A 15,035-nucleotide genomic window follows, 5' to 3' on the forward strand; every position below is an offset into this window, starting at 1 on the left:
AAACGTCAACTCTCTTGCTCCTCGGATGTTGCCTGACCTGCTGTGCTTTTTCCGGGACACACATTTTGACTCTGATCTCCAGCATCTGCAGTCCTCACTTTCTCCTGAATAAAATCAATCCAGGTGAGTAACACTTGAGAATCTTAGGGTTAGTTGTGTGCACTGGCATTGTCGCGCCCTTAGAACAAATAGTTTCTAGCCTCACCTAGTCTAGATGTTTGTGCAACATGTCTGATAAAGATTGTTTAGAAAATGCATGCACTCTAGATTCACATCGAGTAAGACTTCAGTGATATTTTGTTATGGATCAGTTCAGAACCACTCAAATTATTTGAAGAACGTAGTCTAGAACCTAACTTTTTATTATTTTAAAGGCAGAAATAGCCTGCTGTGTTGGAGGTGCAATTTAACCGGTCAAAGTAATCGATGTGATGCAAACGCAATTTATTTGAACATTACTTACCATAAAAACAAAAAAAAAGCATTTTTAAATGAATTGACTCCAAAAGAAAACTCACAGAATAATGCACACAGTGACTGTTACTAATTAACTGTTCCAGTGTAGTAACATCGCGTACATGTTCTCCTTGGCAAAACGGCCAATTCAGACACAGATTACCACATGCGGTTCTCCAATCCAAGTGGAAAAAGTCGCCAGGAGAAAATTCGGAGAGGAGCAGTTAGGAGACATCTACTGAAGTTTTCAACTCTGCTGAGACCCCAACAGCTTCTGATGCTACTGGAAAATCCAAACCCCAGAAATCCTGACCTGTAAGAACAGGCAACATTCTATTGAGGCCATAAAACAATGCCAAGGCCTGCTCAGCTTTTTAGTTAAGTGGTCTTCAACAGCCAGCTCTCCTCGTCTTGTTTAGACTCTCTCTTAAAAGATACCGGGACAAAGTAACCCCTTAAAGCCACAGCATCGTCACATATTCCAGATTGCACACAGGAGCTCCACAAGTTTCATTTTCAATCAGTTATCGCTGCTACTCCGCAACCTTGAGCTGGTGAGGCTGTCGATATAGCTCTTCTCTCCCTGGGGTTTCTGTACTGCATGCTCATGGGATTGCATCACGGTGGTGATCACCCCGCAGAGGTAGATGGCAGCATCATCCCTCCCGATGTCGCTGATGGTCAAGGTGCTGCGTTTCTGTTCCCGGTCAAGAGTGGCCTGAACCTTCCCAGCTGTGACCAGGCTGCCCGAGGCGACGATTAGAAGTTTCAGATCCCGTCCACCCCGCCATTGATACCACTTCACGAAGCTGAGCAAAGCATTGGTGCTGCAGTGCATTGTCATTGTGGAGCCTTCCACAGCTTCCAGTGCCAGGGGAGACTGTGCGATCTGCTCATTGGCCAGGAGCTCTGTAACATAGAATCAATCTCCATGGGAGAAATGATGAGAGGCGATAACAGTGCAAGCATCAAGTCTCCTGGAAACGCATTGTATTTCCCAACAGGAAACTGGTCATTTATTCCAATGGGTACATACTCACATTCCCTGTTTCTTCTCAAACTATTTTAAATAAAGTCTTTTCTCTTCCCATCCCTATGTTTCACAGTCTGGTAGTTTTTTTTAAAAAAGAGACATTTACAGCATTCACGTTATCCGTCCTTATGTCAGAGTCTTTGCTTCTCAACATTCACTCTGAGGAAATGTCTCGACCTGATGCCCCAATATGCTATTAGCTACTGGGTGATTGGATGCCTGAAGAGTTGTGTGCGTTGCTGGCTGGCATAGCGTTTGTTTACTAACCCCAATACCCATGGAAAAGATGGTGAGCTGCCTTTTAAAACAGCTATAGCACTTGTTATGGAGGTAGACCCAGGGAGCCGTTAGAGAGAGGAGTGCAGGATATTGACCCAGTGACACCATAGGGTCAGGGTGGTGAGTGACTTAGAGGGGAACTTGCCACTAATGGCGTTCCATGTATCAGCTGCCCTGTCCTTCGAGAAGGATATGGTCGTTGGTTTGGAAGGTGCTGCCTTTTTTTGTGCTTACCTCCAGCACTCAATAATAAAGGGCAGCTTTAAGAAGTCGAGTCATAATGCTGTCTCAAAACGGTTACGTGAAAAAGATCGCATGATGATTATGGTGAGAATCTAAAGTGCAACTCACCTGGGATGATTGCATTCAGCCTGAGGATGATCAACATTAATCGCCCCTCCGTTTTCATGTCCTATGTTCGAAGTGCAGCACTGAAATGAATGGCAGCTCTCTTGTTTATAGATCAGACTAGGAAGTGCTGATGATATACATCCACCCACATGATAACTTCCACCCCCACACACACAAAAAAACAATGACCTGGGTCTCCAAACGTTTCCATCTGTGCTCGCCGATGTTAATGAGAATGAGTGTGTATGTGTATGTGCGTGCGTGCATGTTTGTGTATTTAAAATGTTTGTTGCGTGTATTTGTTTTGAGGTCACTTCGTGTGTATGGCAATGTGTTTTGCTATGTAGTATTCTAAATGTCTCAATGACTGATGATGAACATGCTGAATAAATTAGAGACGTTCAAGTCGAGCATCGTCTCACAGGTCTAACGTCACCTCAGAAGCAGCTGACTGTCGCTATTTTCGACTGGGGGATGAGAATGAATGAAATGGTCAAAAAAAGTCTCAATCTGTTTCCATGCTTCATTCCCTTCCCTTCTATGCAATGCGATGCCTCCCTCTGCCGGCAGATATTTATTACTGCATAAGAGGTAGGTCAAGCTTTTTCAGCACAACAACATAGAATCACAGAGTCATCGAGATGTATAGCATGGAAACAGACACTTTGATCCAACTCCTCCTTGCTGATCAGATAGTCTAAACTAATCTCGTCCTCTTTACCAGCTCTTGGCGATCAGACTCCTTTTAAATCTTTCCCTTCTCACCATAAAGCTCTGCTCTCTAGTCCTGGACTCTACTAACCCAGTGAAAATACCTTGTGTATTTACCCTGTCCATGCCTCTGATGATTTTATAAACCTCTGTAAGATCACCCCTCAGCATCCGACGCCACGGAAACAGCTCCAGCCTATTCAGTCACTCCCTATAGCTCAACCCCTCCCAACACTGGCAAAATCCTTGTAAATCTTTTTCTGAATCATTTCAAGTTTCACAGCATCCTTCTGATAAGAGGGAGACTAGAATTATACAATATTCCAACATTCCTTTAGCCTAACTAATGCCCTGTACAGCCACAACATGACCTGCCAACTCTTATACTCGATGCTCTGACCAATAAAGGAAAGCATGCCAAACGCCGTCTTCACTATCCTATCTACCTGTGACTCCATTTTCAAAGAACTATGAACCTGCACTCCAAGATCTCTTTGTTCAGCATCATTTCCCAGAACCACCTAGTGTATAATTACTGTTCTGATTTGTCTTTCCAAAATGCAGCACCTGAAATGTATCTAAACTAAATTCAATCTGCCACTCCTCAGCTCATTCGCACATCTGACCAAGGCCCCATTGCACTCTGAGGTTATCTTCTTTGCTGTCTGCTACACCTCCAATTTTGGTATCAACTGCAAAGTTACTTACGATACCTCTAATGTTCACATCCAAATCTTTTATACAAATGACAATAAACACAGGACCCAGAACTGATCCGTGTGGCACACCGTTGGTCACAGGTCTTCAGTCTGAAAAGCAACCCACCACCACCTCCCTCTGTCTTCAACTTTCGAACCAGTTCTGTATCCGAATGGCTAGTTCTCCATGTGTCCCATGTTTCCTCACCTTGGTAACCAGTCTACCACGAGAAACCTGGTTGAACGCCTTCTGTCGTCCATATAGATAAGTCCATCACTCTGCCCTCATCAATGTTCATCATTGCTTTTTCAAAAAACTCAATCGTTAGTGAGACATGATTTCCCATACTCCAAGCCAAGTTGACTATCCCTAATCAGTCCTCGCCTTTCCAAATACATGTAAATCCTATCCTTCGGGATTCCCTCCAACAACTTTCCCACCACCAATGTCAGTCTCACTGGTGTCGAGTTTCCTGGATTTTCCTTACCACCTTTCTTAAAAAGTGGTCCCGTTTTAGCCAACCTCCAGTCTCCTGGCGACTATTGATGACATCAATAGCTCAGCAAGGGGACGAGCAATCACTTCCCGAGCTTCCCACAGATTCTAGGTTACAGTTGATCAGGTACTGTGGATTTATATTCCTCTATGCATTTTAAGACATCCAGCACCTCCTCCTCCTCTGTAATATGGGCATTTTCAAGATGTCACTGTCTATTTCCCCATATTCTGTATCTTCCATGTCTTTCATGTTCCTAACCATACTCTGAGCTCATCTGCCTTCGCTGTGAGGCCTCTTGCATTAAATAATCGCAGTTTAATTAATCAGTCCTAGCTCGTTCTGTTTAGTTCCTGACTTTTTGACTTGCTCCTTTTCCCAACTGTACCAGTGTCAGACTGCTCTCTTTCCTCACTATCTCGCTGGGTCCCACCCCAACACCTCCACCTTACTAGTTTAAATCCATCTGAGCAGATTTAGTAAATCCCCCTGCCAGTATATTTGGACCCTTCCAATTCAGGAACATACGTCCTTCTTATACAGGTCGCTCCAACCCCAGAAGAGATTCCAATGATTCAAAACTGTGAGCCCTTCTCCCCTGCACCAGTTCCATAACCACGTATTCATCTGCTCTATCATTCTATTTCTACCTTCACTAGCTCATCGCGCCAGAGATTGCTACCCCCGAGGACCTCCTTTTCAAATTGCTGCCTAGCTTTCTATATTATCCCTTCAGATTCCCATCCTTTCCCCTTCCTATATCGTTAGTTGCAATGTGTACAATGACCTCCTGCTGGTCCCTCTCCGCTTTGAGATTATTCTTCACTCTCTCCAAGATATCCTTGATCCTGGCACCAGGAAGGCAACACGCCATTCTGATTTCTCGCTTCCGGCCACAGCAACGTTTGTCTTGCCTCTGACTCGAGAGTCCCCGACCACAATCGATTGCTTGGAACCTGACGTTCTACAGTTTATCAAAAGGACGTGTTTACTCAGTGTGAGTTTCAGCTGTCCATGTTTGCACACAAGGACAGCTCTCAAAATGAAATGAAAATGATTTTTCAAGCAGAGTCGAAGTTAGATTCTCTACAATGGCGGGTTGTAATTCAGCTGTTTCCAAACATTGGAAAACGTGTATAATTTATTGATTTTTATTGACAATTAACAGACCAGATATTCAACTGCACTGCTGGAGGTTCAAGTGTGGAATCATTTCATTTTGAACGCCACTAGCATAACATAAAATTAGTTCGTGCTATTCCAGGGCTATGATTTGGTGTTGCCAGTGTTGGTCTTGATGGACAAAGTCAGAACTCACATGACACCAGGTTATTTTCCCAACAGGTCTGTTTGAAATCCCAATAACTTAATCTGATGAAAAAACACTGCTCTGAAAGCAACGTGATTGCAATTAAACCTTTTGGACCATAACCTGATGTTGTGTGACTTCTGAGTTTATTCCAGTCTGCAGAGAAATGAACTTGAGCAAACATACTTTATGTTCCTCAACTTCAGAATATTGCCAGTATGTAACCAACCAGCGTGAGTGGTCTTTTTGCATTGCGGTAATGCCCCTGCCTTTGAGTGCGGCAGCACATGTTCAATTCCCCTATACTGTCGAGGTATGTAAACAAAATTAAATAGGACGGACTAGAAAAGTTGTTTTCACCTATTGGAAAATCTAACATCAGACAGCGTAATCTCAATATAAGAAGTCACTCATTGAAGTTAGAGATGAGGAGTCATTTCTTCTTTCAGAGGAAAAATAATCTGTGGATGTATTTATTACAGTCTCGATGCCAAATATTTTCAAGTGTGAGATAGATATGGAACTACTAGATATCCTGGGCTTGTGTCCTCTGGAGGTTACAACAGACAGACAGACATGATTGAATTGTAACATATATAATCCTAGTGAACTTGTTTCGATGCGCTGACTTCATCTGTTTTCTCCACACTGACCATCTCTGAAATCCACACCCTGGTCCTTCCATAATTTTCACACTGCCCAATTCGAATCCCCACCCTGAACCTGTGTGTGTGTGTATATGTGTGTGTGTGTGTGTGCGTGTGTGTGTGTGTGCGTGTGTGTATGTGTGTGCGTATATGTGTGTGTGTGTGTGCATGTGTGTGTATTTGTGTGTGTGTACGTGTGTGTATATGTATGTGTGTGTATGTGTGTGTGTATATGTGTGTATGTGTGGGTGTGTGTGTATGTGTGTGTGTGAGTGTGTGTATGTGTGTGCGCGTGTGTGTATGTGTGTGTGTGTGCGTGTGTCTATGTGTGTGTGTGTATGTGTGTGTGTGTGTGTGTGTGTATATGTGTGTGTGTGTGTGTGTGTGTGTGTGTATGTGTGTGTATGTGTGTGTGTGTGTGGGTGCGTTGATGCTTCTGTCAGATTGAATGCTGCTGTGCTTCCTCTGACTTATTCCTGGGCGATTTTTGTGATACCAGTTGTAATAACTTCAGGTCACCAATAGAGGCCGGCATTGTATCGCTTTCAACACAGATTGAATTGCAACACGGAGAGGCTTTGACACTTTTGAATTCAGTTAAAGTCTTGACAATTATCTCCCATTGCTTCCAGTGAAGTGCTGACACTTGGACTCATGCACAGCCACACAAGCGCATGTATGCACATACACGTACAAACAAACACACACACACAGACTGAGGTATTTGGAGCCGAAGATAGCTCCTCTAATATTATTCAGATGTGCAGTAGGTTCTATTCTGTGAGGCCTCTGTGTTCAGTAAGGGAGGAAGACACCCATAGAGGGGAGGAAAGAAGGTGGGACTGAGCTCAGTGAAGAATGCTGAGATGAACTAACGGACGGAGAATGTAATAATCTTGAGCCTGGAGACAAACAGCAATTGAGGACCATAATAAAGGAGAATCTGGTGACATCAGAGATACTGTCGGATATGGTTAAGATTGAGTCCAATGATGTGGAAAGTGGGACCATAATTTGAGAGGTGGCAGTTTGTGGGGCTGCAAGGGCCATCGGCTGATTGGAAATCTTGGGGGCCATGTGGGCAATTTGGCGGCCACATTGATTGGCTTAAAAACAAAAAGCAAGTTGTCAGTTCAGGAAGTTGGGCAAAAAAAGAGGAGCAGAGTCTTGAGGATAAAGGACGCAGTAAATCTGGGGATGGAGGCAAATTGTCTAAGTTCTCAGTGTTCCATTTAAGTGCAGTCACTACACCACAGCTCTGGATGTGTTGCAATGTCAATTCACTGAGAGTCTGCTCTCTTGCTTCACCACATACAGCATTGCCGCCCCCACAAGGCAGGAAAGTTGGAACCTCCAGAAACACATCAGCGGTTTACTGAGGGCGGGGTATTGGAATAGGTGTCTTCAAATCTCGGAGCTCCCTGTCACACAGAGGACAGCGACAATGCGGCTACTCAGCATCTGGATGGCATGGGGAACAATTATGGCAGGTGAATGTCGAAGAAAACCAATTTATATGCATTTTTGAAATCATAGTTTAACTGAGCACAGACTGACGCTTAAACATTGATGACTCTTTTCCCTTTCAGACCTGAGTCATGGAGATTCAGTCACCCAATTATTCTCCTCAGATGTCCAGAGGGAAGGAGAGGCGGTGATTCTAAACTGTACCTATGATACCACATCGAGCTACTACACATTATACTGGTACCGACAGTACCTAGACACTCAGCCGGAGTACATAGTGTCAAAATATATTACTGGCAGTGAGGATAAAGCAGATTTTGCGAAAAGTCGTTTCTTTGCAGAACTTCAGACCTCGAACAAATTCATCAATTTGACAATCACTGAGCTAGAACTGACTGACGCTGCAATATATTATTGTGCTCTCCGGAACCACACAGTGACGATAAACAGTTTTGCCCCGTACAAAAACTACCTTTGGACCATAGGTTGATGTATCTACTTGGGCATTCGCAGAATCTCTGGAGGTTACTTGTGCTTTCAGGAGATTAAACACACACTGAGAGGAAACCAAAATAACCTCGCATCAAACTGTCACTCAGCTGTTTTACTGTGTCAGGACATGCACAAAGACGCAGAACGGAATCACGTCAGCGTTTTGTGTTGCACATCAGCTGTGTTCCCAATGCTGGAAAACGAGCGTAATGTCTTGATGTGCTCGTGACAATTAATAAACAGGCATTCATCTCCAATTCTGGACCCTCATGTGTCTGACCATTCACATTAGGACCCAATGAACGTGCAACAACATTAATTTGTGTTACTCCAGGTCTGGACGTCTGCAGAGAATTGAACGTGAGCAAAAATAGATTGTGTTCATCCACATCAGAATTATTCATCAGTGTAGAAGCGAGCAGCATGGAGGGTTCTTGTGACGTTGTGGTAGCGTCCCTACCTGAGTCAGGAGGAAGACATTGAAGTCCCACATAATCCAAAGGTGTGAGATGTCAGCCTGACAGAACAGACACGGAAACGTGGCTCCCCCCCTCCCCCCCCAGTGGAAGTGTCTAGGACTAGTTGGCGTAATCTCAGAATAAGGCATCACAGATATAAGTTAGAGATGACAAGGAATTTCCCTATCGGTGGGAAAAATAATGTTAGGGATTATTTACCAAGAAGCTGTGAGCTAAACATGCCTAAATGTGAGGTAGACATAGAAAGGCGAGATAATCCGGGCTTGTCTACTCTAGAATTTGCAAGAGTCAGCTGTGAGGTATAACATAAAAGAACCTGAGAGGGTTTAATAACGTGAATCTGTAATACACGCACTGATCACGTCTGTTTTCACCACACTGACCCCTATATACTCTTCAGACACGCCATCTTTAATTTCCACATTTAACCTGTGTGTGTGTTGATGCTGCTGTCATATTGAATTTAGGTGGCTGCCGTTGCTCTTCCTTTGACTGATTTCCCGGATATTTTTGCTCTGCGCAAGTGTGGTAGTTTCAGGTCTCAAGAAGAGGAGGACACTGTATCAAATCAACACAAGGTGACTACCAACGAAGAGAGGATTTGAACATTTCCCCCTCTCTCTTTCTCTGTCTGTCTCTCTCTCCCTATCCATCCATCTCCCAGGGTGCTGGCACCGAATATAGCTTCTGTATTATCAGTCAGACGTGTAATGGATCCTGTTTTATGAGGACTCTGTGTTCAGTGAGTCAGAAAATGCTGGGAGGAAGGGAAGACTGAGCTCAGTGGCGACTGTTGAAAAGAACGAACAGAGAGAGAAAGATAATTTTGAGCCCGAGGCCAGGGAAACACCAATAGAGGAACAGAATAAAGGAGAATCTGGTGAAAGTGATATCAGAGGTTGCGATTGAGTTGAGTGATGGAATAGTGTGAGTGTAATTGAGTGGTGACAATTTATGGATTACGTGAAGTGGCGGAAATCTCAGAGTCATGTAGGCAAATTTAGGGGACGCCTTTAATGGCAAAGAGCAGGAAATGGCGTCAATTGAAGAAATTGGATGGGAAACGAAGAGATAATTCCAAGAAAAATATACGATGGATCTGGGGAATTGATTATCGTGGATTGAGGTCAATCTATCTGAAATCTCAGTTCTCCATTTTAAGTGCAGTGACTGCATCCCGGCTCTGGATGTATCAAATCAAAGAGTCTGCACTCTTCCTCCTACTCTCTGTGCATCACTGCCCACACATGGCGGTGAGGTGAGGACATCCAGAGACACGTCAGCAGTTTACTGAGGGGGCGGGGTTTATGGAATGGGTGTCTTCAAGTATCTGAATGCCCTGACACACAGGGGAAATCGATAATGCAGCTACTCAGCATCTGGGTTGTGTGCGGAGCAATTCTAACAGGTAAGTGTGGAGGAAGTGCAATTCAAATTTCTTCAACAAATCATAATGTAAGCAGCCCAGCGTGACACTTTACATATGATGTCTATGTTCCCTTTCAGAGCTGAGTCTTGGACATTCTGTCACTCAGTCACACTCCTCAGTTGTTCAGAAAGATGGAAGTGTGGTGTCTCTAAGCTGTACCTATGACACGTCATGGACCAGCTATACATTATACTGGTACCGACAGCACCCAGGCTCACGGCCCGAATACATACTCTTGAAAACTAATGGTGGTGGTTCGGATAAAGCAGATTTTGCTCAAAGTCGCTTCTCTGCAGGGCTTCAGACCTGGAGAAAATCCATCAGTCTGACGATCACCAGGCTAGAGCTGACTGACACAGCCATGTATTACTGTGCTATCAGGGGCACAGTGATGATAAACAGTATCTTCCCCTTACAAGAACTGCCTTGAGACCATAAGTTGATTTATTGGGCCCTTTGCCGAATCTTGGGAAGTTACTATGTGCTTTCAGGAGCTTAGATAGACACCGAGAGGAAACCAAACTTGCCACGCATGAAACTGCCATCCAACTGTTTCTAGGAGTTGTTGGGAGAATGAAATGCAGGCACCAAGCATGTACACAGACACAAAGCAGAATCCTGTGTGAGCGCAACGTTCTAATCCCCACCACCAACAATGTGCTGCCCTGTGAGTTGTAGACAGTGAGCTGGGAGACAGATCTAGCTTTTGAGCAAGTGTTACATCGTTACCTTATTGAGAACATTTGGTGCTGTCAGGTAGTTCTGGAAGCTTTTAACTCTCTTAAAAGTACAGTACACCCACATCTTAAAACAGTCATCCAGGCACAATGTCTATTTTCTCTACACTTATCTTCATTGCAATCCCCATACTTACCACTCTGTAATCTTCGTGCTGGCTAACCTTTTAAGGAAGGCGATGGTCTCATGGTATTTTCGCTGGATTATTGATGCAGGTAACCAGGTAATGTTCAGGGGACTTGGGTTTGAAGTTCTGTTAAGGATGATAGTGAAATCTGAATTTAAATGAAAATACAGTACACTGTACACTCACATGGGTTTCTCAAGGGCAGGAATGGTTGCTGGATGTTCCAGGGTTTAGAGCATTTAAAAAGAATGGGGGGCGGGGGGGGAAGAGGAGGGGTGTAGCAATACTAATCAGAGACGGTATCACAGCTACAGAAGCTTCCGTCGTCGAGGAAGATCTGCCTACCGAGTCAGTATGGGTGGAAATTAGGAACAGCAAGGGAGCAGTCACCTCGTTAGGGGTTTACTACAGGCCTCCCAATAGCAGCAAGGAAATGGAAGAAAGCATAGGTTGGCATATTTTGGAAAAGTGTGGACGTAGTTGGGTTGTTGTAATGGGTGACTTTAACTTTCCCAATATTGATTGGAAGCTCCTTCGAGCAGAAGATTTGAATGGAGCCGTTTTTGTAAGGTGTGTTCAGGAGGGTTACCTAACTCAGTACGTTGACAGGCCGACGAGGGAGAGGCCAATCTAGACTTCGTGCTCGGAAACGAGCCGGGGCAGATATCTGTTCTTGTGGTGGGAGAGCATTTTGGTGATAGTGACCACAACTGCCTTACATTCTACATAGTTATGGAGAAGGAGAGGATTAGGCAAAATGGGAGGATATTTAATTGGGGAAGAGGAAACTATGATGCGATTAGACATGAGTTAGGAAGCATGGACTGGGAGCAATTGTTCCATGGTAAAGGCACTATAGACATGTGGAGACTGTTTAAGGAACAGTTGTTGAGAGTGATGAATAAATATGTCCCTCTGAGACAGGCAAGAAGGAGTAAGATAAAGGAACCATGGATGACGAGAGCGGTGGAGATTCTCGTCAAAATGAAGCAGCTAGTTACATAAGATGGAGGAAGCTAGGGTCAAGCTCAGCTCTCGAAGATTCCAGTCAGGTGAGGAAGGAGCTCAAAAATGATCTGAGGAGAGCGAGGAGGGGGCACGAGAAAGGCTTGGCAGAACGGATTAGGGAGAACACAAAGGCATTTTACACTTATGTGAGGAATAAGAGAATGGTCAAAGAAAGAGTAGGGCCAATCAGGGATAGCATAGGGAACTTGTGTGTGGAGTCTGAGGAGGTAGGGGAAGCCCTAAATGAGTTTTTTGCTTCTGTCTTTACGAATGAAACGAACTTTGTAGTGAATGAAACCTTTGAAGAGCAGGTGTGCATGCTGGAATGGATAAGAGATAGAGGAAGCTGATGTGCTGAAAATTTTGTCAAACATTAAGATTGACAAGTTGCCAGGCCTGGACCAGATTTGTCCTCGGCCTCTTTGGGCAACGAGAAATGTAATTGCTTCGCCACTTGTGAGGATCTTTGCTTCCTCGCTCTCCACCGGAGTCGTACCTGAGGACTGCAGAGAGGCAAATGTAATTCCTCTCTTCAAGAAAGGAAATAGGGGAATCCCCGGCAATTACAGACCAGTCTCACGTCTGTCGTCTGCAAGGTGTTAGAAAAGATTCTGAGGGATAGGATTGATGACCATCTAGAAGACCATGGCTTGATTAAATGCAGTCAACACGGCTTTGTGAGGGGCAGGTCATGCCTCACAAAACTTATCGTGTTCTTTGAGGATGTGACTAGAAAAGTTGATGAGGGTCGAGCTGTGGATGTAGTGTATTTGGACTTCAGCAAGGCATTTGATAAGGTTCCCCATGGTACGCTCATTCAGAAGATCAGGACGAATGGGATACAGGGGAACATAGCTGTCTGGATAGAGAATTGGCTGGCCAACAGAAGGCAGTGAGTGGTAGTAGAAGGAAAATATTCTGCCTGGAAGTCTGTGGTGAGTGGTGTTCCACAGGGCTCTGTCCTTGGGCCTCTACTGTTTGTAATTTTTATTAATGACTTGGATGAGGGGATTGAAGGATGGGTCCGCAAGTTTGCAGACGACACAAAGGTTGGAAGTGTCGTTGACAGTATAGAGGGCTGTTGTAGGCTGCAGTGGAACATTGACAGGATGCCGAGATGGGCTGAGAGGTGGCAGATGGAGTTCAACCTGGATAAATGCGAGGTGATGCATTTTGGAAGGTCGAATTTGAAAGCTGAGTACAGGATTAAGGATAGGATTCTTGGCAGTGTGGAGGAACAGAGGGATCTTGGTGTGCAGGTACATAGATCCCTTAAAATGGCCACCCAAGTGGACAGGGTTGTTAAGAAAGCATATGGTGTTTTGGCTTTCATTAACAGGGGGATTGAGTTTAAGAGTCCTGAGATCTTGTTGCAGCTCTATAAAACTTTGGTTGGACCACACTTGGGATAGTGCGTCCAGTTCTGGCCGCCCTATTATAGGAAAGATGTGGATGCTTTGGAGAGGGATCGGGGAGGTTTACCAGGATGCTGCCTGGACTGGAGGGCTTACCTTATGAAGAGAGGTTGACTGAACTCGGACTTCTTTCATTGGAGAAAAGGAGGAGGAGAGGGGACCTAATTGAGGTATACAAGATAATGAGAGGCATAGATAGAGCCCATAGCCAGAGACTATTTCCCAGTGCAGAAATGGCTAACAGGAGGGGTCATAGTTTTAAGCTGTTTGGAGGAAAGTATAGAGGGGATGTCAGAGGCGGGTTCTTTACACAGAGAGTTGTGAGAGCATGGAATGCGTTGCCAGCAGCAGCTGTGGAAGCAAGATCACTGGGGACATTTAAGTGACTGCTGGACATGCATATGGTGTCAGAAATTTGAGGGTGCATACATGGGGATCAGTGGTCGGCACAACAGGCTGAAGGGCCTGTTCTGTGCTGTACTGTTCTTTGGGCAGTTACAGGCAATAAATGCTGCCTTCACAGCGATGCCACTCATCCAATGAATCAAGAAACACCTTCCACTCAATGAGTGTTGTTGCACCCGTCAGATTGCAGGCTGCTGTCTGCTGATGCTCTCTGTCTGACTGATTCCCTGGCGATTTTCACAATTCACAGCTGTAGTAGCTTCAGGCCAACAGCAGAGATTGACGTTTTATCACTTAAAACGTCAAATCGAGTGCAACTGCAGAGGAGTGAAATGATTAAAATTCAAAACGTGGAAAAATATCACCCATTGCACAGAGAAAAGCACACACACACACACACACACAGACATGAACACAGTTGCTGAGGTTGCTTAAGGATTGCCACTGTAACGTTATTCGGATATACAGCAGATCCTATTCTGTGAGGCCTCTGTGTTCAGTGAGTCAAAAGAAAAACGCCAACAAGGAAGAAGAAGTCATAGAGATGTACAGCACGGAAACAGATCCTTCCAACCCGTCCACGCTGACCCAGATATCCCAATCCAATCTAGTCTCACCTGCCATCACCCGGCCCATATCCCTCCAAACCCTTCCTATTCATATACTCATCCAAATGCCTCTTAAATGTTGCAATTGTACCAGCCTCCACCACATTCTCTGGCAGCTCATTCCATACTCGTACCACCCTCTGCATGAAAACCTTGTCCCTTAGGTCTCTTTTATATCTTTCCCCTCTCACCCTAAACCTATGCTCCCCGATCCCAGGGAAAATACATTGTCTATTTATCCTATCCATGGCCTCATAATTTTGTAAACATCTATAGGGTCACCCATCAGCCTCCGACGTTCTAGGGAAAACAGCCCCAGCCTGTTCAGCCTCTCCCTATAGCTCAAATGCTCCAACCCTGTCAACATCCTTGTAAACATTTTCTGAACCCTTTCAAGTTTCACAGCACCTTTCCGATAGAAAGGAGACTAGAATTCCAACAGTGGCCTAACCAATGTCCTGCGTAGCCGCAACATGACCTCGCAACTCCTGTACTCAATACTCTGACCAATAAAGGAAAGCATACCAAACGCCTTCGTCACTATCCTATCCACCTGCGACTCCACCTTCAAAGAACTATGAACCTGCACTCTAATGTCTCCCTCGGACCTTACCATTAAGTGTATAAGTCCTGCTAAGATTTGCTTTCCCAAAATGCAGCACCTCGCATTTATCTGAAATAAACTCCCATCTGCCACTTCTCAGCCCATTGGCCCATCTGGTCCAGATCCTGTTGTAATCTGAGGTAACCCTCTTCGCTGTCCACTACACCTCCAATTTTGGTGTCATCTGCAAACTTACTAACTGTACCTCTTATGCTCGCATTCAAATCATTTATGTAAATGGCAAAAAGTAGAGGACCCAGCACTGATCTTTGTGGCACTACA

At 44.7% G+C, this 15,035-nt stretch overlaps 2 gene segments (V, D, J or C); one reads left to right on the top strand and one right to left on the bottom strand.

The window, feature by feature from the left end:
* Window positions 1-429: 429 nt before the first annotated feature.
* LOC122543602 (Ig kappa chain V region 3381-like) lies at window positions 430-2,375 on the bottom strand. The segment is given in 2 exon segments: window positions 430-1,365; window positions 2,120-2,375. Coding segments are annotated over 2 exon segments (447 nt in total).
* Window positions 2,376-9,781: 7,406 nt separating this feature from the next.
* Window positions 9,782-10,278, top strand: LOC122543736 (T cell receptor delta variable 1-like). The segment is given in 2 exon segments: window positions 9,782-9,827; window positions 9,926-10,278. Coding segments are annotated over 2 exon segments (399 nt in total).
* The last annotated feature ends 4,757 nt before the right edge of the window (window positions 10,279-15,035 follow it).

The sequence above is a fragment of the Chiloscyllium plagiosum genome, unplaced genomic scaffold (assembly GCF_037043375.1).
Source record: "Chiloscyllium plagiosum isolate Xiang-an unplaced genomic scaffold, Cpla_swu_hap1 HiC_scaffold_27, whole genome shotgun sequence".
Classification (NCBI taxonomy): domain Eukaryota; kingdom Metazoa; phylum Chordata; class Chondrichthyes; order Orectolobiformes; family Hemiscylliidae; genus Chiloscyllium; species Chiloscyllium plagiosum.